Source organism: Acanthochromis polyacanthus, chromosome 7 (genome assembly GCF_021347895.1).
Source record: "Acanthochromis polyacanthus isolate Apoly-LR-REF ecotype Palm Island chromosome 7, KAUST_Apoly_ChrSc, whole genome shotgun sequence".
Lineage (NCBI taxonomy): Eukaryota > Metazoa > Chordata > Actinopteri > Pomacentridae > Acanthochromis > Acanthochromis polyacanthus.
The window spans coordinates 18,354,319-18,381,567 of NC_067119.1; the positions used below are offsets into that span (position 1 = coordinate 18,354,319).

General features: G+C 40.6%; 1 protein-coding gene across 1 annotated transcript in view; it reads left to right on the top strand.

The window, feature by feature from the left end:
* bmpr1ba (bone morphogenetic protein receptor, type IBa) overlaps window positions 1–27,249 on the top strand; it is a 99,330-nt gene that overhangs the window by 21,206 nt on the left and 50,875 nt on the right. The window contains exons 2-3 of the mRNA XM_051951014.1: window positions 1,925–1,978; window positions 26,416–26,825. Coding sequence (XP_051806974.1) covers window positions 26,720–26,825 — 106 coding nt within the window. The 5' untranslated portion in view covers window positions 1,925–1,978; window positions 26,416–26,719. The remainder of the gene's footprint in view (window positions 1–1,924; window positions 1,979–26,415; window positions 26,826–27,249) is intronic.

The following is a 27,249-nucleotide window of genomic DNA, read 5'->3' on the forward strand; positions in this document are numbered from 1 at the left end:
CGGTTTTTAGGAACTCAGTGAAAGAAGGGATTTAGGCAGTAATCCGCCTCACTGATCCTTTTTAGAAACAACCAACTGCCTGGCACACAGCCTGGCTCCCGCCACGACACGCCTGCTTTTGATACCTGAAGACTGAACTGTAAACTGACACCCACAGTGGCATTTTCTGCTTTCCACATACCTCAGATCAGACGTACACTGAAGGCATTTCCCTCAGTTGATAAAACAACTGCTTGTTGGCTTGCAGGTGAGCAGAGGTGGGCTAACTCTCCCCTCCAGCCACCAGGTTTTTTTAATATTAGGCCTATCTTTTGTGAAAGGACCTTTTGGCACTACTGTGTGTAAGAATGCCACAATTTTCAAACTTAAATTTTTTTCCCCACTTGGGTCACACAGAAACAGATAAGATTATTTTATTTGAGTACAAACAAAGATTGACTTGTTAACTTCTCAGTCAGAGAGGAGAACAGTAGGTGTCCTTGGTCATTATTAATGTTTTTAAACCAAGCTGATGTCTTTGCTGAAAGCCTGTCTTAGATCAGTCTGTTTAAAGCTAATGTTTTTTGTCTTGAGAGCTGAGCGGTTGCCAGAAAGATGAGTCGCAGTTATTAATCTTGTTCCGTAAGTGTTCCTTTCTTCTTGACATCAAGCCTGGATCTGGGTTATATTCTCACATTCTTGTAGAGGCAATGATCAATGTCATTCATTATCTCCTGTCACAAACTCATATTTCATTTTTGTGAATCTGTGTGAAATTTCTAAGACGATGCATTTTATTTTAATCTAAAGAAGGCTTTTGTCATGTCACGACTTTTAAAGCTACTTTGGTCATTTGGCTTAAATTTTACTGAAGCTGTGTGAGCTAAGAGAAGTGTCATTCTGGACCATGTTTTTTTTTTTTTTTAATCCACAGCAATTACCAATGTCCCTTTCTTTGTCAATAACTGAATGGCACCCTTATTAGAGTAAATGTGATACATTTAATTTCTTTTTCCACTGGCTGTGGTTTGAGGGCTGTATTAAAGTTTGTTGAAGCTTTGATTTATGGACAATCTGGCTTTTTTAACACCTAATGTGAATTGACCTCTGTCAGATGGTGTTCTGACTTAAGGGGGCATAACATATGCAGAAAAGACCGCGGACAGACACACAAAATGGGGAGACAGACACATAGTCTCTCTGCACACACATAAACACACACACACACACACACACACACACACACACACACACACACACACACACACACACACACACACACACACACACACACACACACACACACACACACACACACACACACACACGCATACGCACACTTTCTTTCACATACATAAGGCTAGAGTGGTTTATAGAGTGGCAATAAAAAGAAACGCTGTGTGAAATGAATCCAGGGTGAGTTACAGTTTTCTGAGACTGTGTTTTCTTAGAGATGAAGGAATGGACCCGCCCAGAGTGCTGTGTTTATATAAGGAATTTTTATTTGAGTTTAATTTTCCAACTCCACAGGTGGGAATTTGTGCGACGTGAACCTTCAATTACTACATCTATTAAAGCTCTTGGCACACTGCCTTTGTGTCTGCATTACAGAAAACACAATGTTACAAACATACCATACACAGGCCTTTGTTTTGCATGACTTCATTTGTGTTTCATTTAACTTGCTAACTCAAATAAATTAAAGACGCACATGAGGCTGCTCGGTATAAAGAAAAGCTGACTCTGAAGGAACCTGTTTTGTTTGATGCTCTTGGCAACCACTATTGTAGTTCTTTTTGTTCGTCAGTTGAATTTGAATATCAAGTTTACAAAAGAATGAGGGCCTATCTGCAGGGAAGGGCTGGTTTGTGAGTAGAATTCTTTAATCTTAAATCTATGTCGTGGTCTTCTACATTACTGTATTTTCTTGTCTTTATCCATGCAGGGCCGCCAGAGCTGTGTAACCAGACCCACTTTTAAACATCAACCCTCATTAAAGGTAAAGACAAAGTCAGTTGTTCAATCATTTAGTTCAATGAATCAGATGTTCTGTTTCTATGCAATCTTTCTCCTGCATTTACAGTACTGTATATATTTGGATTATTGTCTTTATTATATAACATGAATGTTTAAATGTTACTTAAATAACAGTATAGAACTTTTCATCTAATAGCACTTTGTGACGCTGAAGCTGTTTTTATGTAATTAATTCACTTGTTGCCAAATTATTGAAGGATATGACACAAACTGACAAACCTCTCTAAAACCAGTCATGATGAATAACATCAAGATGTGTGGTAAAGAGAAAAACAACAAAGAGTGGTGCTGTTAATGGTAATTGCTTCAAGATCTTGAAATTTATGTCAAAGTTGATGACGTGAATACATTCTTTGCCAACAGCACAATTTAGTGATAAAGCAAACTTCCCTGTGTCTGTTTGTATACTCCAAACACTGCACCTGGGTCAATGCCCTTCAAAGTGATTCTGATTGGCACCAGAATTTAATGATTTTATCCTTCACCCATGCTCCACCTCTACACACTCCACTGATAGCTTTTGTATAATCTTGCAGACAGACAAACAAACGTTACTGAAACCTACCTCTGCCTCAGCTCACACCTTGCTGAAGGAATTATTTTCTTTACCCAACAATAGTTATTAATGCAAAGATGAATGTTGACCAGAATATTGTGATTATTTCAGGATATGACAATATATTTTATCAAAATCAGTGCAATGCGTATACAGTTATCAAGGGATCTCCCCAGTTTGATCAAGCATATTAAAGCTCGTGTCCGGAGTTTCCGTTTGTTTTCAATTTATGTATCATTGTTTAACAAAGCTTAAATGTGTTAGTCTAGTTCGATACTATAATATAATGTTAGTATGACGCGATATGAAAATATATTCATGAGCTCCGCCTTCCTCTCATAGACCCCCATGTTATTCCAAAAAAGCGCCGGTCGGCAGCTAGCCAATCAAGTTCGAGCTTCCGCTTTGTCATGCTGTCAATCAACGGTTATGCGCACAGCAAGCAAGCCCATGCAGAGCTGTGGGAGAGCTCCGCACTACGCAACCGCGCGCACATTTGTTTTGCTTGTGGAGGAGAGAGCATCAGGGCTCAGCAACTTCCAGAAAAGTTACCAATCCCACGGCTTGTCAGGCCAAGAGACTGCAGGACGTTTTTTGGATCGGGGTGCTCACGTCGCTCCCCGACCACGGCCCTCCATAGCCCGCCTGACGGCTTCGTTTAGATGCCCGACCTCTGTAGGAAGATGTTGGGGCGTCTGGGACATACTCTTCATCAGAGGAGTCATGCAATTCTGAACTCTAGATAGAAATAAATAAACAATGTAACACATATACACGCGTAAATGCACTAAGTTTGATAAACAACGTCATCCAGAGGGATACACGAGTGTAATCACATATTGAAACTTTACTCGTTCGTCCTAGCAGATTCATGTTATTTTGGTATTAGGACAAGTTAGACTCAATACAGAATTCTAACGTAATTCCTTTATTATTTACTAAATGTACTAAATGTAGAAGAGTGGAAAACAGCAAAACAGGCAAGATGCTGCACAAATAAAGGGGCGAAATCAGAGGGAGGGTGCGACCAACACTGTTTTGGGAGACGCTGGGATTCAAACTCCGGACACGAGCTTTAAGGTGATAACTCAACTATTTATAGGAAAGGTTACCCACCATCAGTGGAGGGAGTTGTGGAGGAAACACTGCTGTGTGGTTTCTGTATGACACAGCAGCCTGGAACCTTTGACTAGGAGACACATGTTTCAGCAGACCCATTACTGCTGTAACCTGAGAATGCATTTCCATGCACACGCATGCAGCGACACACTCACAAATGCACATATTTAAAGGCAAGGAAATGCACATGTAAACCTGCAGACACTTGCACACGTGAACACACACGCACAGACACACACACAGACACACAGGTGTGCTGGAAACAGAATCTTTCAACATGACAGGCCTCCACCCCAAAGTACGCAGTGCAATTGTGAATGTGTGTGTTTAAGTGCATGACTGTAAATTAAGAGGAAAGTAGCTATTGGTGAGGTCATGAACTTACACGTAAAATAAAAGGAGCTTGCCTGTGCTTTTCCATTACATCCCATTCCAAGGACGTCTGTTGTGCATTTGTTGTAGATACCAACCAGACTGTGCCTAAATATTCTCTTCAACTGATGAAAAATCTTGTTTCAATAAATTCTCCCAAGAGACATCATATAATCACGGAGGTGTGTTTGCAGGCTTTGGCAGATAAAACCAGATAACTAAACCATATTGGCACTTGAGTGACTTTATAAATTCCACAAGGGACATTTATCTCTTGAGCCTTGTGAGATGAGTAAGGATGATTTAATAATGCAGTATAAAAACACAGAGCGGTAATATTAATATTTTTATTGGTATTTGGATGGAATCCCTGTAGAATGCCTAAGAAATAACATCACACACCCCAATCCAAAGCTCTTAATCTGCACTTTATGGATCCACAGCAGTTCTTGGCAATGCAAAGTGTTTGTCCCCAAGGGGGCCACCATACTTCTATTTTCATTTAACTGTTGCAATCTGAGATAGATCAAGAGGTAAGACAAGCTAAAAGCTTGGAAGAACTTTTCTTCCTCAACAGATATTTTTTGTTATGCATGCCAAGACAAGTAGTTTGAAATGTTTTTCCCTCTTAACCCTCTCAACCCCAAAACTTGCCAACTGATTTGTAAAGCATGTTGTCTTTAACCAATTCCCAAAATGGTGCCATGTGTCAGAGTCAGAAACTGTAAAAACGAAAAACTGTGGGATTTTCACCTTTCTCCTAGTCCTTAAACTACTCATTGGAAAAATATAACCAAATAAAAGGTTAAAATCTTGATACTTTATCAAATATCAAAATTGTATTCTACATATGTCCAAGCATTTGTCAAAAATAAGTCATTTGCTCTCACCAGATTCTCTCAGAAGGAACAAAGTCTGCCCTCGTCCTCACCATTATAAAGCCATTAGTGACTCTGCTGTGACCAACAGTGACAATGACAAAGATTTAGGGTGCTTTTCGCTAAACTAGATTGAACTGCATGCTGTGCTTCCACGGAGCAGATAGGAGATAAATATAAAAACAAATAAGTACGAGGTTTTTTTTCGAGTGTTTGCAACACCTGTCTGAACTTGGAAAAATGTTAGACATGCTCATTGCAGGTCTCTCTCTCTCTCTCTCTCTCTCTCTCTCTCTCTCTCTCTCTCTGTCAAATCAAAGAAATTCAACTTTTGCTTTTTTATTTAAAAAATAGTCATAGCATTGTAACTGTATCATACAGCACAAATGACATTTAGTTTTTTTCTCTCTTTACACCCATGGTTGTGCTGTTTCCATAGAGATGCAGCGTTTTATATTGATGTACAAGTTGAGCCCACAGAGGGTAAAAATGTGACCAGAGGGAAAACAACACCCAGAAATAGTCAAAATGGCACTGTAGATAAGCTTTTACTGAATTTCACACATGCAGGAAGATGCTAGCAAGTTTCACCCAAGCAAACTTCTTTCATACAGTCACTGTGTGCGATGATGTTCTTTCTATGCAGTTGTTCTCACTGCCACCCATTTTATTTCACTTTGTTGTGTTTTCCCCCGTCTTCCTCTACACACACAAACAGCTGTTCACATGCTTCAACAGCCTACTAGCAGCAACAGAAAGTACTTAGTGGTCTAAAAGAGGGAGCAGTGGGCTTTCTTATAATCCCTGTTTGGGCTAGAACAGACTCCTAAATAAACTGCTGCAATGGGACACCACTGTTTACCAGCAGAGAGAGGACTGTGTTCAAAGTGTAGCTGTGTTGTTTCTGAACTCATTCAGCTGTGATGACAAAAACAGAAAGACTGCAGTGACGGAAGCTCACAAAAGCATCAGTAAATATAAAAATAAATGTTTAGAACTAGCTAATTTGAGATAATATTCTATCCTCAGCACTGTAAACAGCTGCATTGCAACAACTTAAAATTGTCCTAAAAACAAAGGTCTGGCATGAAAACAAACTAATTACATTGACATCCTTCATTGCCACAAGATGTCAATACAGAAGAGATTGTGTGCAAAATAGCACTAAAAAGCTAAATGTTTCCACATTGTTTGATACACATATAGCAGGACAACATTGTTAAATGTATGTTGTCATGTGGGACATTGAAAGATTTAATTGACGTTATAATGAAATGTTACTATTGTCAGTCATTCTGCTTTACCATCACTATCAGAGTATTTTGTTGTAAATGCCACAATAAAAGTTCGATTTTTTTTTGTCTTTAAAAGATACTGTACCAATTGAAACTTGCATATAAGTATTAGACTTGGGGTGGGCAGTCAAAAAATAATAATCTACAAATTTTGCGGATATTCTTCTTTGTCAAAACCTTGCACCTGTACTCACCACAAGGCCACAATGCAGCACAACCACTGACAGTTTGTTCTGCAGTTTGAGTGCTTATTGCACAGACACAAACTCATCACGATCCTCCAACTGCAAGATTTGCCCTCAAAAGAAACTGATGTTTCAGATGAGGTCATGCAACTAGAAACTATACTTTAACTCAACTGGATTTGATTTGTGCTGAGTCACGTGAACACAGAAAATTACTGGCTTCTTTTTTTAAAAACCAGATATGCTTGTCCAAAAAATTCCCCTCTAATTAAAAGTGATGGCCGTAAAAATACTTAACTGAGCCCACAGGTTTGGGGCACATGTCCCTCTCCATCTTCTCAGCATGCAGACACACATTAATGTGCACACACCAAAAATTTTAACTGAAACACACATACACAGACTCACACAGACACACATGCAGCGACCTTGAGGGTGTTAGGAGTGTTGACGTTTGTTTGGACGGTGCTTCAATTCCTCAGACTGCTGCGAGGTCACATGGCCTGACATCAAAGAAAAAAATTTCTTCCTGGGCGACACAGAGAGCTCCGGTGTTTATTCTAAAACTCTGTCTGTCTCGCTGTCTGTGTTTCTGTCTGTCTTTGGCAGCGGCTGTGTTCGTCCCTGCCCGTCTCATTACCTGTGTACAATATCTGCACAGTTGTGACTGCAGCTCTTTCTTTCCATCTTGGTCTCATGCTTAGTTTCTACCTGTTTAGATCTGGCAATTTGGTGAAACAAAACAGAAAAAAAAACTCTACATGCTTCCAATGCAGAGGAAGATTTAATCTTTATTTGTTGCTATGTATGTTCCTCTGTCAGCCCACTGTCTGTTTCACTTGAATCCCGTTTAGCAGAAATGGGTGATTGCTCCATTTCTCTCCATTTTAAACAAACACTCCTTTGTTTAGCAAACGTGTCTTTAAATCACAGCCAGCTGAAATCCTGTTGAGAAACACGTAGTTGGTCTTTGTGGTTTGGAGTGTTTTCCACCTGTCTCTTATAACTCATTGTGTTCATCCTCACACAACAAGGGTGTTTCAGGATGACGTGATTTGTGCTTTGGTTACTGGCTACAAATCAGATTGTTAAAAACACACACACACACACACACAAGTGGAGACGAGAAGCAGAACAACAGGGCATGTGAACTAAGAACTGGAATCAATCTGTGCACCATACTAGAGTTTAAAAAAACATTTGATGACAATAAGGGTGCAACACGAATACTAATCGAGTTGGTGAATTGTGAGAAACAATGTTTTTCCTCGCTAAAGAAACCGAAACTCTTTATGTGCAATCTACATTTGATAGAGCGATTGTCTTCTCGTAGTGTTGGAAGCACCAAGCTGTGCTTTCACTGTAGAGTAATTCATGTGCATGGTTAGCTGTGAGGTTTCTTTCCCCCCAGGGATGTGTTTTGTTTTGATGTCCTCCACTGCAGCCAGATGAATGGCCACATGGAGAGCCGGGGGGGAGGAGGGGACTGTTGGACATGTTAAAGGACACCTGTGGGGGCTTTGTGGGGCCTCTCCTTGATGGACGGGGTTCCGCTTCAGGTGGCAGTAATTTCTCTAAGCCGTGGGGAGGGGCAGTTGGGTTGGAGTGTGTGTGTGTGTGTGTGTGTGTGTGTGTGTGTGTGTGTGTGTGTGTGTGTGTGTGTGTGTGTGTGTGTGTGTGTGTGTGTGTGTGTGTGTGTGTGTGTGTGTGTGTCTAGCATGTGTCGGCCTGTGTCACAAATGTGAAAACAGGTTTGGGGTTTATAAGTTGCGGTGCTAGTTTGTAGTTATCTCTCCAGATCTTAGCATTATTTTAGAGCATGCATGTATGTCTGTGCCTCTGCTATGTATTTAGACAGATTCCATGTTTATTTGTGTGTGTACGCTGGCCTATCTCTCGAATGGTAATTGCTTCTAATACCAGAGGGAACACCACACAGATCGTGACAGAGTCTCACCCACAACTAATGATTATGTAAATATGATAACCATCTGTAGACATGATCGTGCATGTGTGGGTGTCCTGCCTAATTTACTTTTATCTTTTATCATACGGAGATCAGCTGTTAGACAAATGTGGCATTGTTGAAGGCCGAGGTAGAGCCAAATGCGCGCATGCATGCTTGTGTGTTTGTGTATGTGAAGTTGTGCTTTACTATTTCAGGGCCTCATCTGTTCTCTGCACCTGATACTGAGCGGGATCACTTGGTATTTCAGATGAGAAGACGGGAGCTTGTTATTAAATGTCACAGGCCGATCTTCTAGAATAACCAATAATGTTCCGATGACTACCTCACCTACACACACGTGCACAAGCACACAAACAACCGCACATAGTCTGCTAGTTTATGTGTGAGAAGAAAGACAAAGAGCTGAAGAAATACGGCTGTAAAAAGAATTTTAGAATAATGTGCCAAAGTGCGACTACGTGGGAGTACACATGGAACCCAAAGCCCAACAAATGATTTTTCACATCTGTGTAATATAAATTTCCTCAACTGCCCGGTTCTGCATCACACCATCTGCAGATGTCCCCATGGCAACCCTGTCACAACAAAATTACATTCCTATACAACTGAAGTGCATTTTCATTAATGCTCTCAGAGAAACAAAATTGATTAGAAATGACAACATTTACACTGTCGTGTCCTACATTTCTGTAGGAGAAGCCTTCAATCTGAAAGCACCACAAAGTTCTGCTTATCAAGATAGGATGGAAGGATGGAGACATAGATTGACACAGGGCTATGGAGACTATCCTGCATGGAATCATCATGCTTTGTCTTAAATTTTGCGCTTGTTCCTTACTTTCAATTTTCACTCGCTCTCTGGTTAGATTTAGGCACCAAAAGTTCATGGTTAAGTTTAAGAAAATATCCCACTTTGGTTAGTCTTGTCACAGTGATAAATACACCGATCAGCCACAGCATTACGACCACTGACAGGTGAAGAGAATAACATCGATCATCTTGTTACAATGCAATGTTCTGCTGAGGAATCTTGCTGCCTGATGTGTATATTGCTACATGTAGATGTTTGACATGTACCACCCACCTAAACATTGCAGGTCAAGCAACACCCTAACGCTCCACCAGCCATGGCAGCAGGAGTCCTTTATGCCAGTTGCCACCCACAGTAGGACAATGCACCCCAACACATCGCAAAATCTTGGATATGAGATGTGCCAGTAAGCCTCATCTAGGTAGGTCCCACCCTGCAACCAGCAAGACCCAGAGAATTCACTACCACCGTCCTGGTGCCACAGGACATCCTCAGAGGTCCTGTGTCCATGCCCTTCTGGGGCCAACACAATATTAAGCATAAGATTAGTGTATATGTTAGATGTTTGGTCATGTTTAGCCACTAACATATAGAAAAATGTCACCTTTTCTCCATTTTTAAGGGCATTGTGGCGTTGAGGTCTACCTCATTTAATCTGTGATTGGTTGGGCACAAAGGAGAAACCGTAAAAGCAATGAAATAAATGATTAAGATATGTTGATTTGAAACATATTTGGGATTCAACAGAAACAAATATAAACAGACAGAAAATACATTCACCTCCAAATGCAGTGCAATCTAATTTAGTTGGATAGAATTATAATTTGTTGTCACTGTTTGCACCCCATAAATGCAAATGAAAAGAAAGAAAAATGTAGTGTTAACACTTGTTTCATGCATTGATTGTGTGTGCTGTAGATTCCCCCATATTTACACTGGGATGATAAGTTCAGCTTTAGTCATTAAAGGTACCACAAATGCTTGTTATTACAAAAAAAGCATCAAAATCCTGACAGTTTCTAGCACTTGACAGCAGGTAATTGAATATTTAAGCAGTGGAAGGACAAAGGGAGCCACCATGAGCTGATTATAATATCACTACAGAATAGGTTGTTTCCAACAGCTGTATGTATTGGCGCTGAAGATTTAGATAAAGTTGTGCAATACCAGCATTCTTGCAGTTGTACTTCAAAGAACATGCTCTGTAAATACGGATCAGTACAGATGCATCAATTTATTCTCGGTTAGCAAACACGCACACTGGTGTCCGTAGTCCTTCATGTTCTTTAGGGAATATTGAGAAGATTGAGTTACAGTGAATGACTTTCTATTGTTGATAGCTTAAGTTTTAATAGCATGACCTCCTCACCCTGTGGAGTTACTTACCTGTCTTTTAAACACAAACACGGTCATTGAGTTTGAGAGCATTATTGCTTCATTTTATTTTCAGATTTTTTGATGCTTTCTCTCAAGTACCCCTGACCTGATGCAGTTCTGCTGTCTTCCTGCTCAAAACTGTTTGTACTCGCAGTAAGTGTTGCTGCACAGATGTCCTGTGCTTTAGTGTGTTTCCTTGTGTCCACTCTTCTACTGTGCGCTCACACACATAGACCAGTAGTCTTTACTATCACTGCATATAATGGGTCCTCATAGCATCTTGGATTCCCGTTGCTTCACTAGAAGACTGAATTGGGTCGATTAGATTATTTCCAGCGTTTCCTACCTGAGTAGGTGTTCACCAAATCGGATCAGACTAAGAAACACATAGATGTTCATTTTGTTTTGTGTTGCCTATTAACAGCGTGACATTACTTAGTGTAAATAACACCTGAAAGCCAAACATATGATCATGCTGTAAACAAGGCTTCACTAGATAAATCTGAGAAAGCGATCACCATTAGGATAAACTACCTACTTGAGGTCCTTGATCTGTGTGATCCATGTTGGCAGGTGATCTGCTGAACCCAATTAAACATTAGAACAGATAGGAGCCGGTCTGCTTTGCTGCTGTTTGAGAGAGAGGGCAGGGTGTTTAGGAAAAGGTAAGACGCATCCAAAAACCTCAACAGAACATCGTTGTGCTGTAGTCATACAAAGACACGGTGTGCCTAACATCAGAATATTTGTTAAAGTAATGCTGTGAACTCAGCATGAATTGACATCATGTGGACTCAATAAGAGGATTTGATCTAATGTAGGAATGAGGACGAATGTCCTCAAATTCTCTGAACAGTGTCCTCTGACACTCAGACTAATGCATGCATACATTCATAGACACAGGCCCCCTCACTGAATCACATTAAATGATGTGCTGCAATATTTCTACACAGCATGCGCTTCTAGTCAGAAGAAAATTCAATTTCGGCTTTATTGACACAGCTATTCGTGTGTTTTTGTTTCTTTGCTTGCAAATGTGCATAGACAAGGAGTGACTCATTCACCCACGATGTAACTGCTAGCGGCACAGCAACAGGAATTCTGACATTTTCGATTTCTATTTTTTATTTTTTGTATGGATGAAGTAAAGTCAGACTGAAACACAAGTTATACAAATGATTTCCAGTTTAACAACAGCTAAGGCATGCTGTGCAAACCCAGAGATGAGCTCAGATGGTGGTATTCAAAAGCATATGGCATAAAAAGCTGCCATTTGTTTAACAGATGTGTGATTGATGTTCTGATCAGATGCTTTGCTGCAGTCATTTTCTGTCTCGCCTTATTTTGATGTACAGTTTCTCTTATCCCTGTAGCACTGCGACTCAGTTCTGAGATTGCTTTGGTGAAGTATGAAGTATTACTGGTATCACCTTACTCATATTACCTACAGTCAAGAGCTGCAGTCTTATTTTGAATATTTTTGTTGGCCTGGAAAACTATTGGACCCTTTCTTTAATTTATACACCCATTTGTACTAGCAGTAGAGACGCACGTGTGCACGCCGCCGGCTGCACAGCCTGAAGAGGCAAAGATGATCAGTTTGCAGTTTCCACAAGCAACAAATGCACCCATACACACGTGTATAGGCATGTTTCTACGTGTCAGAGCCGTTAGTGTGGAGTGCAAAGGTCATCCGGAGGGGTCAGAGTGTCAGTCTTATGTTTCAGCCACAGAAGAGGTCCTCTGTTGCACACTGAATGGATATTGTGAATAGTGTCTTCCAGGAGAGAGAGAGAGAGGAAGGTGGTGGGAGTCAGAAAAGAAGGAGAAGCAGAAGAACAGAAGCAAGAAGAGAAAAGTTGGGTGAAGGATTGGAGGGGGTTGGGCGAGAGAGGAAATGAGCATTAGTGTTTTCAGATAGCAGGACGATAGAGATCTTAATGATGTGTCAGAGCAGCAGTGTGTAACAAACTGAATGTGTGTGTCCTAGTATTTTGTCCACATTTATTAACTTTCTTCCATGTATACTTGCAAGTGCACTTGTGCTCGAGCAGTGTCAGTGTTTGCATGAATGAATGCATGTTTTGTGTGTTTGGTATTTCAGCATTTTTCTGAACATAAAGGGTCCATGGTGGTTATACGAGAACCTACGGCGAACTTAAGGATCCTTGAATAGTGGATGCTCTATATTTGGTAGCTGGACCGAGGCTACTGACCCCAACACTGACCCCACACCTGCCCACTGAGTGTCTATGGACATGGCTGGGGTTGGATAGAGTGAGGACATGTAAATGAGTGTGTGTGTGTATGTGTGTGTCATCATGCTGTAGTGTGTTTATTGTATATATTTTTTGTAAGTAGTGAGTTACTTTTCAACTGTCTTGTATCTCACTCTGTATCTACTGCAAATATTAACCGATGAAGTACATGGGCCACAGTTTCCCTAAAAACAAAGTAAAATTTACATCATTTTTTTTAGTTTGGTAATTGGGTAGTTGGGTATTTTTCTTTTTTTTTTGTTCTTTTTTGTTTGCTTCTGTTGTTGTCATGAATACGTTTGTAATTCCATGGTAGAACAAAGCTGACGGAAATGTAAATGTGAACAATTTAAACATAAAAATATAATAAAATGATATAATTGATTGACAGCTACTAAAAATATTATTTTCCATCTAATTAGCTACTAGGTTGTCCTCTGGTTTCTTTGATCCATCCATTTTCTGTACCCATTAGATAAGTTTTTCTGGGGTGACAAGCATAGTTATAGATGAACAATGATAACGCCTTGTCTGGTCTTGAAAAAAAACTAAAAATAACTCAGTCACTATAGACGACACGGCTGCACAGTGAGGTAGTGGTTAGCACTTTTGCCTTGGCGCAAGAAGATCCCCGGTTCAAATCCCGGGGTGGGCCTGGGATCTTTCTGCATGGAGTTTGCATGTTCTCCCTGTGCATGCGTGGGTTTTCTCCGGGCACTCCGGCTTCCTCCCACAGTCCAAAAATATGCTGAGGTTAATTGGTTACTCTAAATTGCCCGTAGGTGTGAAAGCGAGTGTGATTGTGTGTCTCTATATGTAGCCCTGTGACAGACTGACGACCTGTCCAGGGTGTCCCCTGCCTTCGCCCGAGTCAGCCGGGATAGGCTCCAGCACCCCCTGCGACTCTAGTGAGGATAAAGAGGTGTGGAGAGAATGGATGGAATGGACTATAGACGACAATTCAAAAAAAATATTTATGGGGGATTGCTTTTTTTTTGCTTTAGCTAAAATCTTCATATAGAAAAAGCAACCACATTTACTCTCTGTCTTTAACTTGGACACTTGCTGAACACATGGTAGATTGACAATTTTAAATACCTGCACTTCTTCTGAAATGGAAATGCCTAAAATATCTAATCTGCCTAAAAATACAGTGTGATGATATTATCGGTAATTTTTAATTTCTCCGTGAACAGAGTTGCCTATTCATATATTTATTTATGTTTGGAATAGAATCTTAACTTTGGAAAAAAGCTGAAAACTGTGTCTTCCTGGTGATTTTCTTTTATTCTAACCTCAGATATGCAAAACAGCAACTTTATTTAAACTTGACAGACAAAAAGAGCTAAAATATGATTCTGTCCACTGTGAACTGCTGTTGCGTAAAAGCTTATTTAATCGAAGTTCTACTTCGATAGTTAGTTCTACTGTATACGTACAGATGTCCTGGAGTTTATTTCATCTCGTGTCATTAGTGTGTTTTCTTTTTACAGTTGCGTACAGTGTATTCCTAGAGGGTCCCTTAAATAGCATTTTAATTTCAGCTACCTTTATACGAGAGCAGTATGGTTTTCTTCTAAATTTAGAAAAAGTAAAGTCTTGTAGAGTCTTAGTGCGTGTGCATGTCTGCATGAGCAGTGGCTGTCAGCAAATGCGCGACCAGTCTCTCAGTTCTTGTTCCGTATTTAGGTCTAGGGGGTTCAAGGGTCATGGGGGTCGAGAGGCGGTATGAATGACTGCCTGTTATCAGGTGGCGAACAAAAGAATATGTGTGTTTGTGTGTGTGTGAAAGCATGTATTCCAGAGAGAGAAACGGGAAGCAAAGATGGACTGAATGACAGGAGGAAAGAGTCGGAGTCAGTGGGATCGTGATAGATGGAAAAAACAAACACAAACAGGAGACAGAAACATACAGGCATCAGAGAGGAAAGCAAGCTTTACTTCCATATTTTTTTTAACGTCTTTCAGTTGCCTTAATCTTGTCATAGTTCACCTTTCATGCTTACATTTTTGTTTATCAGAGTCACATATTTAAAACATTATTTTGCATGAAAATAATCTTTTCCTTCCTTAAAATTACTTAGCTGTATCTCTACACTGTTGCTTCCTCTAGAATATCTTGATCTCCATAGTCCCTGCGCTCCACTCTGGGCAGCTGGAGCTCACTTGCTGTTCCACGTTTCTGTACAGACACTGTAAAACTACTCTGTGCTACTCAATAGCAAGTTGTAATATCGGAGTAAGTCCACCATACAAGTTTGACGAACAACAACATGGAAATTCCCACCTGATTAGATTGGTTCCTTCAGTTTGTTTCCTGTGACGTCGTGGAAGTCTGAGTGCATGTTCTTGGGGCTGTCATCGGTATGATACAGTTTTAAAGGTGGAAATGCTCAATTGTGATACTGATTGCTTTATTGTTCATGATATATATTCCAGCATATACTGCTACTAAAATAGGACTTATTCTGAATATTATTAGAAAGCCTCTTGAGAACCTAATGAAACAAAATCCTGCCTCAATTAAAGATTTGTCATTTATCTTAATGTCCCATATGTGCTTTTGTAACAATTTTAATTGTGGTAATGAAATCCAATCCATACTATAATAAATTGGCATAATCATGTGGACAGACTGCCATATGCTTCTTAGTCTTTGTGTGCTTCTCATATAGTTTCTCTTGTGATTAAACCACCCTCTGAGTTATATCTGTAGTAAAATTGCAGTAAACTGCACATGTAATAGTTAAATAAGCATAAACTGCACCAGAATGGCTCATTTGAAATCTTTCTTTCTTTCCCACCTTTTCTCACCCTTTTTGACCTCCTGTGTCTCTCATCTCAGTTTTTAAATTCTCTTTTTTCTCTCTGTATCTCTTTTCTTTACTTTCCTTGCTTTCTCTTTCTTCTTTTTCTGTTCTCTAGCCGATTACCAGTCCCCCTCTCCCGTCATCTGTTTTTCTCCCTCGTTTCATGACTCCCCCCTTTTTTCCCCTGCTAATTGCCACCCCGTTGTAACATCCCGGGAGCCGGGAGCTCATTAATTGGTGAAGAGGAGACAGGTGGCGCCACTATGTTGTGATGCTTCTTGTTAGCTGTTTGTGACAGTTTATTGTGTTGATGTTGTGTTTGCGAGTGCACGGTTTGCTTGAACTTGTCCTTGTTTGTGTGTGCTTTTATATCTTTATGTGCTTGTGTGTGTGTGCGTGTGTGTGATTCCTATATGCATGTGAGTGTGTGTGCATGCGTGGGTCTCTGGGTTTAAATGAGTGTGTGTGGTACCCCTGCTTGTTAGCCCCTTCCCACTGTAATCTCTTTGTTTATGCAGTGCGAAAAGGGCCTGGCGGGGGCATGAACTCCCCACGCTCTTATCCCACTGCGCCACTCACCCCGAGTAGACCCTCATGCCCCACCACCACCCTTCCGACACCGGCTTTGCTCCCATCGCCTCCCCCTTCTGACTCAACCCTTGCCCAACTCTGTCCTCCCTCTGTGTGTCCCGTTGTTCCTCCTTCCTGTCCAACTTTGTTAACATCCAAATCATAAACACAATCCCCGACTCTATATGAAAGGTCCTTGAATGTAGGCCTATGCATTGCTAATATTAGCAAGCCAACTTAGAGCACATAACTTTTGAATAAGACAACTTTGGAATTACTTCTTTTTGTAGAAGCTAATCGCCTCCTGGAACTTAAAACCCCTTAGCATGTCCCAACATCAGTCTGTCCTGTGATTACAGAGAGACCGAATAGATTTCAGTCATCCTCCAAACGTCCAGTAAGACACATGCTGACCCACAAATGTCAAAATAATGAAACGATATTGGGACATTAACTCTAACCAGAATACTTGATTAAAATGAATAAAAAACAATCCCATCATTCCATGAAGGTACTAAATCAAAGTCGGTTCATGCTTTCTGCAAGAGTCCACAAGGGTACACATGTGGCAAATTTAGTAATTTACACAAGTCTGCCAACATCCAGCCCAGCATTTGTGACTGCGTAGGCTGTCTGGACTGCAACACACCGACTGCACATGTACCAGGAAAATGACACCGCTATAAGGAGATGATGTTTTAGGAGATTCTCTGAAATTTTCTGTCCAGACATTGGACATACTTTGATTTGTACACTTTTCCATTGACAACACAAACATAGTAGGAACTATGTTAACTATGTTCACAAGAAATCTTGTGATATGTTCATCCACTGTGCTTGACTCACCTCAGGAGTGATCACTGACATGGTGCTACAGCCCAGACTGTAAGTACCTGCTGTATCCTATAAAAAAATTTTGGTCACAGGGATCCCTGTGTTTTGTACTGTGTTCAGTTTGAGGGGCAAAATGGGTGTATGCAGACAGAAGTGCATGCACGTCTACTGTCTAATTTCAAATTCTGCATTTGTCTGCACACACAGATCCAGAAAGCATGAATTAGCCCTAATGCATGACTGACCAGTACTGATTAGCAATACTCATTATGTCTTCATCAATCAAAATATTTTCTCATTTCTCACAAGCTAAGTTTATACTAAAAGAGTGCACAAGAAATTATATTTAATTTCACTGAATATGAATGAATTGGTCATACTCATTTCATTCATTAAATTCAGTTAAGAATTTGGTGAATGAATCAAACCCAACACTAGAAAACCACTAAAGGCAGTTGAAAGCTGATTTGAAGTTGAAGGTTTAGAACTGAATTGTGGTTTTGGCAATAATTTATTATTCAGTATTCTTTTTTTAGATTCATTGTGCTACCACTAATAATTGAATATACTGCTTTCATTGTGTTTTCTTCAGCTTTCCATTTTCTCCTGCTGTCTTTACTCCAGAGTGTCTATTTGAATTGCATCACATCAGTTTCTCTCCTTTCATTCTAGCCTTCATCTCTAACATTCCTCCCTTTGAAAGCTTCTGTAAAACACTCTTTTTAAACTCCTGGCAGTTTGCACCTAAATGTTTAGTAAAGTCTGTGAGAAAGAAAAATCACAAAGCGCTAGTGTGTTGTCTAACAGATGGTGTTATAAGTTGGTCAAATGGTGGCCTTTTGGCAGGTCTAGAGGAGGCGATTTCATGGGCGATGGTGGGTGAATAAGCTTGTGTGCGAGTTCATATTTGGGTGTCTGGACTGGTGTGTGCGCCTTTGTGTCTGTGCGTGTCCATGTGTTCATGCAGGTGTTGGGGTCACTGCCGGTTTGTAGGTCAGCTCCCTGCCCCTGGTGTCACCTTGCTCTGTTTGGCCCTAAACAACCAGGCCTTCTCTTCTCTTCTCTTCTCTTCTCTTCTCTTCTCTTCTCTTCTCTTCTCTTCTCTTCTCTTCTCTTCTCTTCTCTTCTCTTCTCTTCTCTTCTCTTCTCTTCTCTTCTCTTCTCTTCTCTTCTCTTCTCTTCTCTTCACCTCCTCCTTCTTGTCCTCCTCTGTCTTTCCACACATAATTTAATTATTGCTTTACAAGTTTAATCTGGCTTCGTCTTCTTCTTTTTCTTCTTCTTCAGATCTGTCAAACTTTGCATAACCAGCTAACTTTATGTAATATATTGGTATATTCACTTAGTAGGCATGTGTAGGAATTATAAATTATCTGAAAGAGGTATTGTTTGGCAGGTAGCAGTGTATGTGGGATAGGGAATGAGAGGGAGAGCAGGAGAAAACAACAGTGAACAGGGCCAGCAATAGAGACTGAAAGGTTTTATTGGGCTACACTATTCTTGGCTGAAGAAACAGTTGTCATTGGCCGTGGAAACACGTGTAGCTATTTTATTAGCCCAAGCTCCCACTTTAGGTGGTCCTCCACATGTACTCAGGGCAAAAACATCTTGGTTTAAGTGGCTAATTAGAATTACAAGAAGCTGATGTTTACATGTTAGTGTTCATTGCATCATCGAGGGTGTTACAACAGATTTAACAGATGTAAATAAACACAGACAACTTAAGGGGTTTATTTGGTTCATACCTAAAGACACAGTTGTCTCTTCTTGGTTGATAGCTACTGTGAATCTACTAATTGAATTTCTTTTGAAGACTGTCGCAGTGACAGCTCAACGGAAACAATCGACTGCTGCAATTACAGCAGGCATGCGCCTCATCTGCAGCTGCTTGAACTCCTGTTGAACTTTTTGATGCTGCTCTGTGCAGAAATCTTAAGCTTTATTGCTCAGTGAAGGATGAGTTGTTGTTATACCTTCAGACATTAGTCAAGGGGTGAAAAAATGAGTGTTCCAACTTTATATTCACAAGTACTGATTCTGATACCCAGACTCAGTGTGTCAGTCAACAGCACATACAGACCTTCTTCTGTCCTCACCCAACCACTTCGACTATGCAGGCCATCGTCCTATATTTTACAGACTACAAATAGAACTGATTCCAGCTGCTTCTATTTGAATATATCCTGATTTATTTTCTCCTGTATAACAGTAAGGTCATAGATTGAGTCTTTTAGTTGTAGAAAAAACAAGACATTTAAGGATGTCATCTTGGGCTTTGGATAACACTAAATCACTTTTTTTTTACTATTTTCTCACAGTTTATATAATGAAGTAATTAGTAGAGGAATCGATAATCAAAATTAATTGTAATTGCTGCAATTCTCTTGCACAAAAAATCCAATTGCTAAAAGTTACTTTTTAATGGCATGTACTTAGTCTTTATTTTTTAGCCTTTTTATCAAACTGTGTTTTCCAAGGCACTCGATAGCACTTTGGACTGACAGATTCTCCATATAGGTTTTTTTTTTTCATTGTTAATTGATAATCATACCTAGCTGTGCAGTTTTAATGTGGTACAGCAACAGAAGGGACATTTTGTTTGGAATCAATATACGAAAAAATGAGGCTAATCTGACAAACAGGGACACAGGCGTGCAATTAAGCTCCAAACCAAAGAAACTGAAGCAGAAGCCACAAAAGCACAGTGACTAAAACAAAAGTTTTGTCTCTCGTCTCCGGCTTGGACGCAAGTTTATCCACAGAGGACACAGTTTGGGTGAGTCAGCACTGCCACCAAGCAGAACTACAGCAGCGACTCTCTGCTGGGAGGAAGTGGTGGAGATGGATGTCATCAGAGTTTTGCTTGGTGTGGTGCAGGACAATTGAAAAACACTTGTAGACTTTATTCAATGAGCTTGCATATCTTTTTGCAATGCTTGAATGAAGCAAGATGAACTGTTGAATTATGTTAAGAACCCAATCAGCAGTGCCAGCCAGATAAACACAGTTCCCCAAAGATACAGTCAACTCCAGCCAGAGCTGTCTCAGATATTTAATGTGACAGATGGATAGACAGGCAGGGGCCAGTGATTGTGGGGGACAAGTAAAAACGTTGGTGGGTGGCTGTAGATTAGGATACTCAGTATTTGGTAAGCTGTCGCATTTATGAATCAGAAAAGTAGGCAGAGAAAGATCCCACAGAGCAGGTGGGACATCTCGCTCTCTTTCAGCTCCCACTCAGGAAGCAGCTCTTCTGTTTTCTGTTTGCCTTAGCAAGACATTTTTAACATTCCACCCTTTTGGTCAGTTAGTTCCTTCTTCACCAGCCCTCATCCCTGTTCTTCACAGGGGGGCTTCTTCCAGACTCGGAAAGCTGCTGTGTGTAAAAAAGAGAGACAGTGTTTCACTTTTTCATTTCAAGAACTCAAAAACGCCGGAAAATTGGCCAGACATGTCTCAAACTGACTGAATTTGATTTGAAGTATGTCACCTTGTAATTTATTTTCGCAACAAACCCTCAAAGTAAATTTGAAACTGTAGTGTGTGGTTTCATTTCACCCTCTGTGTGCCTTCAAGCAAAGTAACATGATATCAGTCCCACTGAAACTCAGTAGAAAACATTGTATTTGCCAGATTCCTTGAGGGAAAACTCTGTCATTCGGTTTGGATATACACTAAAGCAATTAGAAATAATTGGAATATTCATGATATCAAGATTACAGAGGTGGATTTCAGATCATTCTCCGTTTTCCTTGTTCCTTGCCCCGACCACACCTATCCCTGTCAATGATTTTATGGTGGCTGTAAAGTGATACAGTGAGTGGTTTCACAATGACAATAACAAGTTGTAAAAGCCATTCCCAGTCTATCATTAGGCTTTCATTAAGTTTAAATGGCTCAACACCTACCTTTGTGAGTGTGTGTGTGTGTGTGTGTGTGTGTGTGTGTGTGTGTGTGTGTGTGTGTGTGTGTGTGTGTGTGTGTGTGTGTGTGTGTGTGTGTGTGTGTGTGTGTGTGTGTGTGTGTGTGTGTGTGTGTACGTTGTGTTACTCCTGTTGTGGGGACATAAATCTGCTTACACAGTCATACTGGAGGACTTGACTTAATTTTGGGAACTGAAAGCAAGTTCCCATAATCAGATTTTTCTTAGTTTTAAGGTAATAGTCAACACGAACGTCCCCGTTAGAACAAAAACTAGAGTAGTCACAGTTAAGGATTAGAATAAGTCTCCAGGTGCAGAATGTAAGTCATTTTACACCCTCTGAAGTGATGGAAACATGACTGTGTCTTCCAGTTTTCTCCTTTGTTTCATCCTGCCTTGCTATATTTGTTAGAAGGGATTCTCTTGCAGCGTGGCAGAGGGATTTGCTCCAGAGGTTAAAGGTCAATCAAGAACAAATCAGTGCTGAGGTCAGAGGTGCTACTGACAGACTTCTTCTCTGTCACTGCTTCATCTTCATGCCTTTTCTCACACTATGTGTTTTCTTTTTTTTCCTCATTTCTATCACCAGTTCCTTGGATCGTGGAGGAGGAGTTGTGGTGGGTGTGACAAGAGTAGCAGAATGTTTCAGTTGAAAATCTGCACGACCACAGTTTATTAATGGCCCTTTTTATTTATTCATCACTTTCTTCTTCTTCTACACATTTTCTGCTTGCCTCCATCCCATCTGTAAATCATGTACACCTTCTGCTTTAAGCTCCATCCAAATAGGTTCCCACGTGGTACTTTTTTTTTTTTTTTTGAATTTGCTGTACTAAACTGTTTTTTGTAATCTCTTTAGATGAAATGCACTGTTGTGTTTTTGGTTAATCTGCAGGCCACTTCACATCAAAAACAACAACCAGTCACCTCTAGCACTACATTTCTCTTCTCCATGCCTTCCTTGGGCAGAGAAATTGAGAGTACAAATGGACTGTAGGAAGAGATACTATTTCTGTAAGTCACCCACATCTACAACTCGAGCCCCGTGCACATCGTCTCTCTCTCTCTCCCTACAAAGCATTCAAGCAGAAAGGATTGCTATGTAAATGCACCGGTGAATAGGAGTGAATGGACAAGCTTAAAGCAGATTATGGTAAACTGCTTGTTAGTTTAAAGACATGCTGAAGTGAATGGATGGGGATTAGCAGATGTGCTGCTGTGCCACAGAGGTGATTCTCTAAAATGGACTTAATCCGCTGTCTGTTAGTCAGTTCACACATCAAATAAAGGGATGAATGCTTAGAAATGTGAGCCAGGAAAAGGTAAGGCAGTCTATAAATCCTTGGGAACAGATGGAATTCCCAAAGCAGAGATGGTGCATTTGAATAGCAAATGTCTGTATGTGAAGCTAGAAGTGTGCCAAGTGCATTCATAGGATTTTGGAATGTTGAGCTCATGTAGGCTCTCAACAAAAAACACAGCACATAAAAGTGTTCTTCTTGTTTGGTACATTGGAGTAGTCGACTTGGTGGATAGGGGAGGATAATCTCTGTCATTTCATAGAAGAAAAAATCCTGCAGTATTGTTACTGTGAAAACCGTAAAACTCCATTACATTAGAGTTTATTTTAGGTGCTACACTAATTTACAAATGTGCTCTTATGTCAGTATCAGTCTGGTAGAAAAGAAACATATCGAAAATAGATTACATGTATTTATCTTCCTTTTCAAAATAAGATGCCTACTTTACATTTCCCTTGATGCAGCACGAGCGCTACAATCTCTCTAAATCTTGGATGCGCTGTCCAACCACATTGGAGATAAATTGTGATTGTATTTGATCTGAAAAGCTACTTAAGAAGGAGTAAGAGTGAGAAGGTGTCTGACACAGAGACAGAGTGAGATGTAGAACCGTTTAAAACAGCCACGTCAAGCATTTTCAGACAGTCTCTCCAGGGTGACATCGATAGTGTTGCTCTGACTTGTACACATGAAACACTCCACAAATATTTGAGCAACAAATGAAAAAGTTACAGATAATGGGAAACACAGATACTCTCAGAGAGGTGAGGGGGGAGGAGGGGGTTTCCAATGCTGCCAGACCATCTGACATGCAATATTGACAGACCATAAATCCCACTTTATGCTCCTATTCTCTGGTTTGTCAGATCTTGAGCGGCTCCTTTTGGAGACACAAAAGGCTTTGTGTTTTTTTTTCACACTTGCAGAAATACTTGAACATCTGTAACCAGATTTTGGTGTGCGAAAGAAGTAGAGTTCTCCTTTAAGTAAGAGAAACTACTCTTACTACCCTAGTTTTTCATTTGCATTTTCTCAACCCATAAATGACCAATCCATCCTCTGCTTTATTTGAAAAATTCTAAGTATCCTAATGTGGTACACGGTTTTCACTTTACAGCGTGGGAGGACTCTCTTGCATTGACTGAACTTAACAAGTGGCGCGATGAATCATTTGTATCTAATTTCAGAGATCAGAAAGTAAATGTGTTTACACTCTTGGCAGCATTCAGCATTCTGAAGGCGAACTTGACTTACTTTGAAGTGTTGACACTGAAAGCTGCTGACATGTGAAGTTGTTCTGTTATGACAGCCTGTCAAAAACGATGAGAGAGTGAATGCTGAATAAAGTGCTGACCTCGAGCACTGGCTCAGACGCATCATCTGAATGTGTAAAGGGAGCTTGAATACCATTAACATATGAGAAACAGAAGCAGCCAGTAAAAAAAACAAAAACGCTGCCATCTGCTACATATTGTAATATCTGAGCAACTACATTTGTGACCTGCACTAGAAATTTTACTTTACTCTGGCCTCTTTTATCTCCTCTTTCCGTCCACCTTTTTCCTCTGAACTCCTTCACTTCTCCCCCAAAGGTCACCACCCACCATTTATTATCTCAATTCTTCAAAGATCTTGCCTTCAGACAACCATTATTCTTCTCTGATTCTCCTTTTGTTTTTCTTGTCAGCAGCCTTTTCTTTACTTTTTTTCCTTGTGTTGGTTTTACTGCTCATCCTTCGTTTGTGACAGTTTCAGCCATTCATCATACACCCAGCATGAGGGTGACACTAGTGAAGAATAGAGTGTGTAGCGAGTGTGTGTGTGTGTTTGTGTGCATGTGTGTCATAGGGCAGCAGCTCACAATACTTTAAAGTAACTGTTTTTAAAGGGGTCATTACTCAATCTGCATATGATATCCTGTCTTTACGCAAATCACCACAGACATTCATTTCTTACTAACACACGCACAAAGACACCGACACACACACGCACACACACAGCTTCACAGCTATTGGGGATTGGGGGCAAATGCTGTCACAGTTTTTAAAAGGCTTCCTGTGGTTAGACATGCTTGAAATGACATTCTGGTTCATTGGAGAGGAGGGGAGTGGGAAAAGGAGTAGAGGCGAGAGAGAGACACAAGTGGAGGGGGAGGGCAGTGGAGTTTGCGAATTACCCAAAAATTTGAACAGATGCGGAAATGATAAAGGAGATGACTGTTTGTGATCTAGGAGGGCAGAGAAATGTGACGCGTTTTCTAAGAAATGAAACCGTAGAAACTTCACAAAGATACACTTTTCATTTTGTCATCACTCAGAGGAACACGCAGTACCCTGGGTCTTGTAAACGGTGAATTCTCCTGCATACAGAGTTTTGATTTCACCAGAGAAACCAAGAGTCCTCAATTTAGAAAAGAGTGTGCAAGTGATGGATTTTATTTTACGATAACAGTGACTGTGTCCCCTTCTGGCAAAACTGGCAACATGTTAAGCATTGATTTTTAGGAATTAGGTTTCTTTTGTCAATATGCCAACCCAGAGATAGACTTAGTGGCTAATTAAAACTATCATTAATTTAATTTAAAAACGTCTTGTGTGCTAAATATCACTAGCCACCTGGCTGGAAAAATTATCAGGGGATCATGGTTCGAAAATGTATCCTGGATCTTTTTTCAATGGTTACTGTGTTTTAAGGTTCGAAGGGAAAAGAGGCTTCAGGGTAGACCGAAGCAGATGGGACAGGACCAGGGCAGCGCTGTTTAGCTATGAAGGGATGTTTTTTTTCTCCTCTCATTGAGAAATGAAGCAGCCAAGCCACCTATTGTCTACCATTAATGACCAACATGAACAAGTGTGAGGAAGAAAAGAAGTGCAAAGAACAGCGGCGGCTACAAACGAGACAGATTAACATTGAAACAAAAAGTGTTTGCGTAATCCATTTAACTTCGAAAACTTCAAAGTTAAGCATTTTGTGCTGAAAATAATAGCTGCTCCTTTTCTGCTGTTTCACATCCGTAATGCTATTTGCTAAAAGCAGTGTTCTCGACACACTACAGTTTTTTCTCAGCAGTTTTGTCAACCAGTAAATGCCTTACAGGCAAGAGGATAGCCCTGGAAAGGAAATGGTCTATTAGAGTGTCTCAACCCATTTATTTATTAGTATAAAAGCTCCAGGCTTAGATGATGTAATCTCTAACAGCTCCTTTTAAAGCGTCTCTGCCAGCTACCTGAACAGCACAACACTGTGTGAGGAGGTATTTTGAGTAGCTTTTTCAATTGAAATACATGTGTAAGCAATTTTAAAAGTTTCAAAATAAAACTTAATCGAAAAAGAGACATGCGTTGACTGATAATCCCAGCTCACAATGTGCAGACTGTTTAGTTTTCATGGAGACAAACTTTGATACAGTTTGATTTAAATATTGTTTTGCATACGCCTGATCCAGTCTCCTTCCAGACTACAACTGAAGGTCATTGCGTTGGGCTCAGAACCTTTGCCATAAGGACATTTTAAGTACACTCCAGTTTAACCTTCTTATGTATCAGAATGAACAACTGAAATCCACTCTGTCCACTTAAAGGAGGCCCTTTCTCTTAATTACTTTACCACTTGAGCTGGTGAGAGAAAGCATGCGGTAGTTTTATCTAGCACTCACACTGTTGGCTGTTGCTCAGAATACGAGCTTCTGATTCATGTACTGAACATACACTGGCTTAGTCTCCACATTTCAGCTGTGCATATACACGCAAATCAGGATTACATGTAAGTGCAGTTCTGCGCAAGTTGCTGAACTGTATCGAAAACTCAGTATTGTTTAAATGGACAATTTCTTCCACTCTCACCTTATTGACAGAATTCGTGCCCAAAATATATCAGCTACAGCTATCTGTAAGCTGTTAAAAGCGCACAATCTCACAGATCCTACTGCTTGTTTTCAATATCCTCCTCCTCACCCTCCTCCTACTTTTTTCTAAACCCCATCTTGCTCCTGTCTGCTCCCTGCCCCGTTTTTCTTTCCACCCATGTCCTCCCTCCCTGTATTAGTGTGTGTGAGCGGGTCAGCCCTCCCTACTAGGCAAGTGAAGTAAACCCCCCCTTTTTGCCTCCCACTCTCCCCCTCTCTCTCTCTCTCTCTCTCTCAGCTGGGCTGCTACTGTCAGACTGGGTTGGAGGACAATCAAGTCCAACTGCTGCTGCCGCTGCTAGTGTGTTTTGTGTGGTGTGGACTTTCTCACGTTGCGGTGGACCCCAACACACACATACAGGAGCTTGCATGCCTGATACTCCCACCACCACCTCCTCCCACCTCCCTCTCCGACTCTCTCTCTCTCTCTCTCCGGTGCACACACACTCAGAAGGAGAGGCAGAGTGTGAGCGTTGGAGTCCGTCGTGCTGAGAAGAGAGGAGAAGAGTGGAGAAGAGAGGAGCGAAGCTGCAGACTCTACCATGTCAGTGCAGGGAGGAAGGCTGAATCGCTGCCTCTCTCTCTGCCTCTGGAGCCGGAGTCCTCTGCTATTGCTTGGACTGTTCTCTCTGCACGCACAAGCACACGGTGAGTTACTGCAAACTTTCTCTACTCACTGCCGCCCTCAGCCTTGTTGCTGTTTTTTTTTTTTTTTTACTCAGCTTTGCACTGAAGTTGCTCTGCTGCAACTCACTAGAAGCTCTCTTTTACACTTTAAAATGTTTGTTTGCTGTACCTGACAGGTCTTTTTTTGTCTTGAGCTGGTGTTTTTTCTGCTTTGTATTAACTCCTCGAGTCTTAAAACTGTCCTCTGCTGTGCAGTTTTGTGGTCCGTAAGCAACCTGTGCTGACAGTCAGTTTGAGAAAAAAGCTCCAAAACACAGCAGCTGATGTAGAAATTATCCTAAACAAAAACAGTTTACTGTTGCTTTATATCAGATTTACATATAGTATTGTATGTCGCATTAAATTATTATGTGGAAGATGTTATCAGGGTCAAAACCTTTGAAAG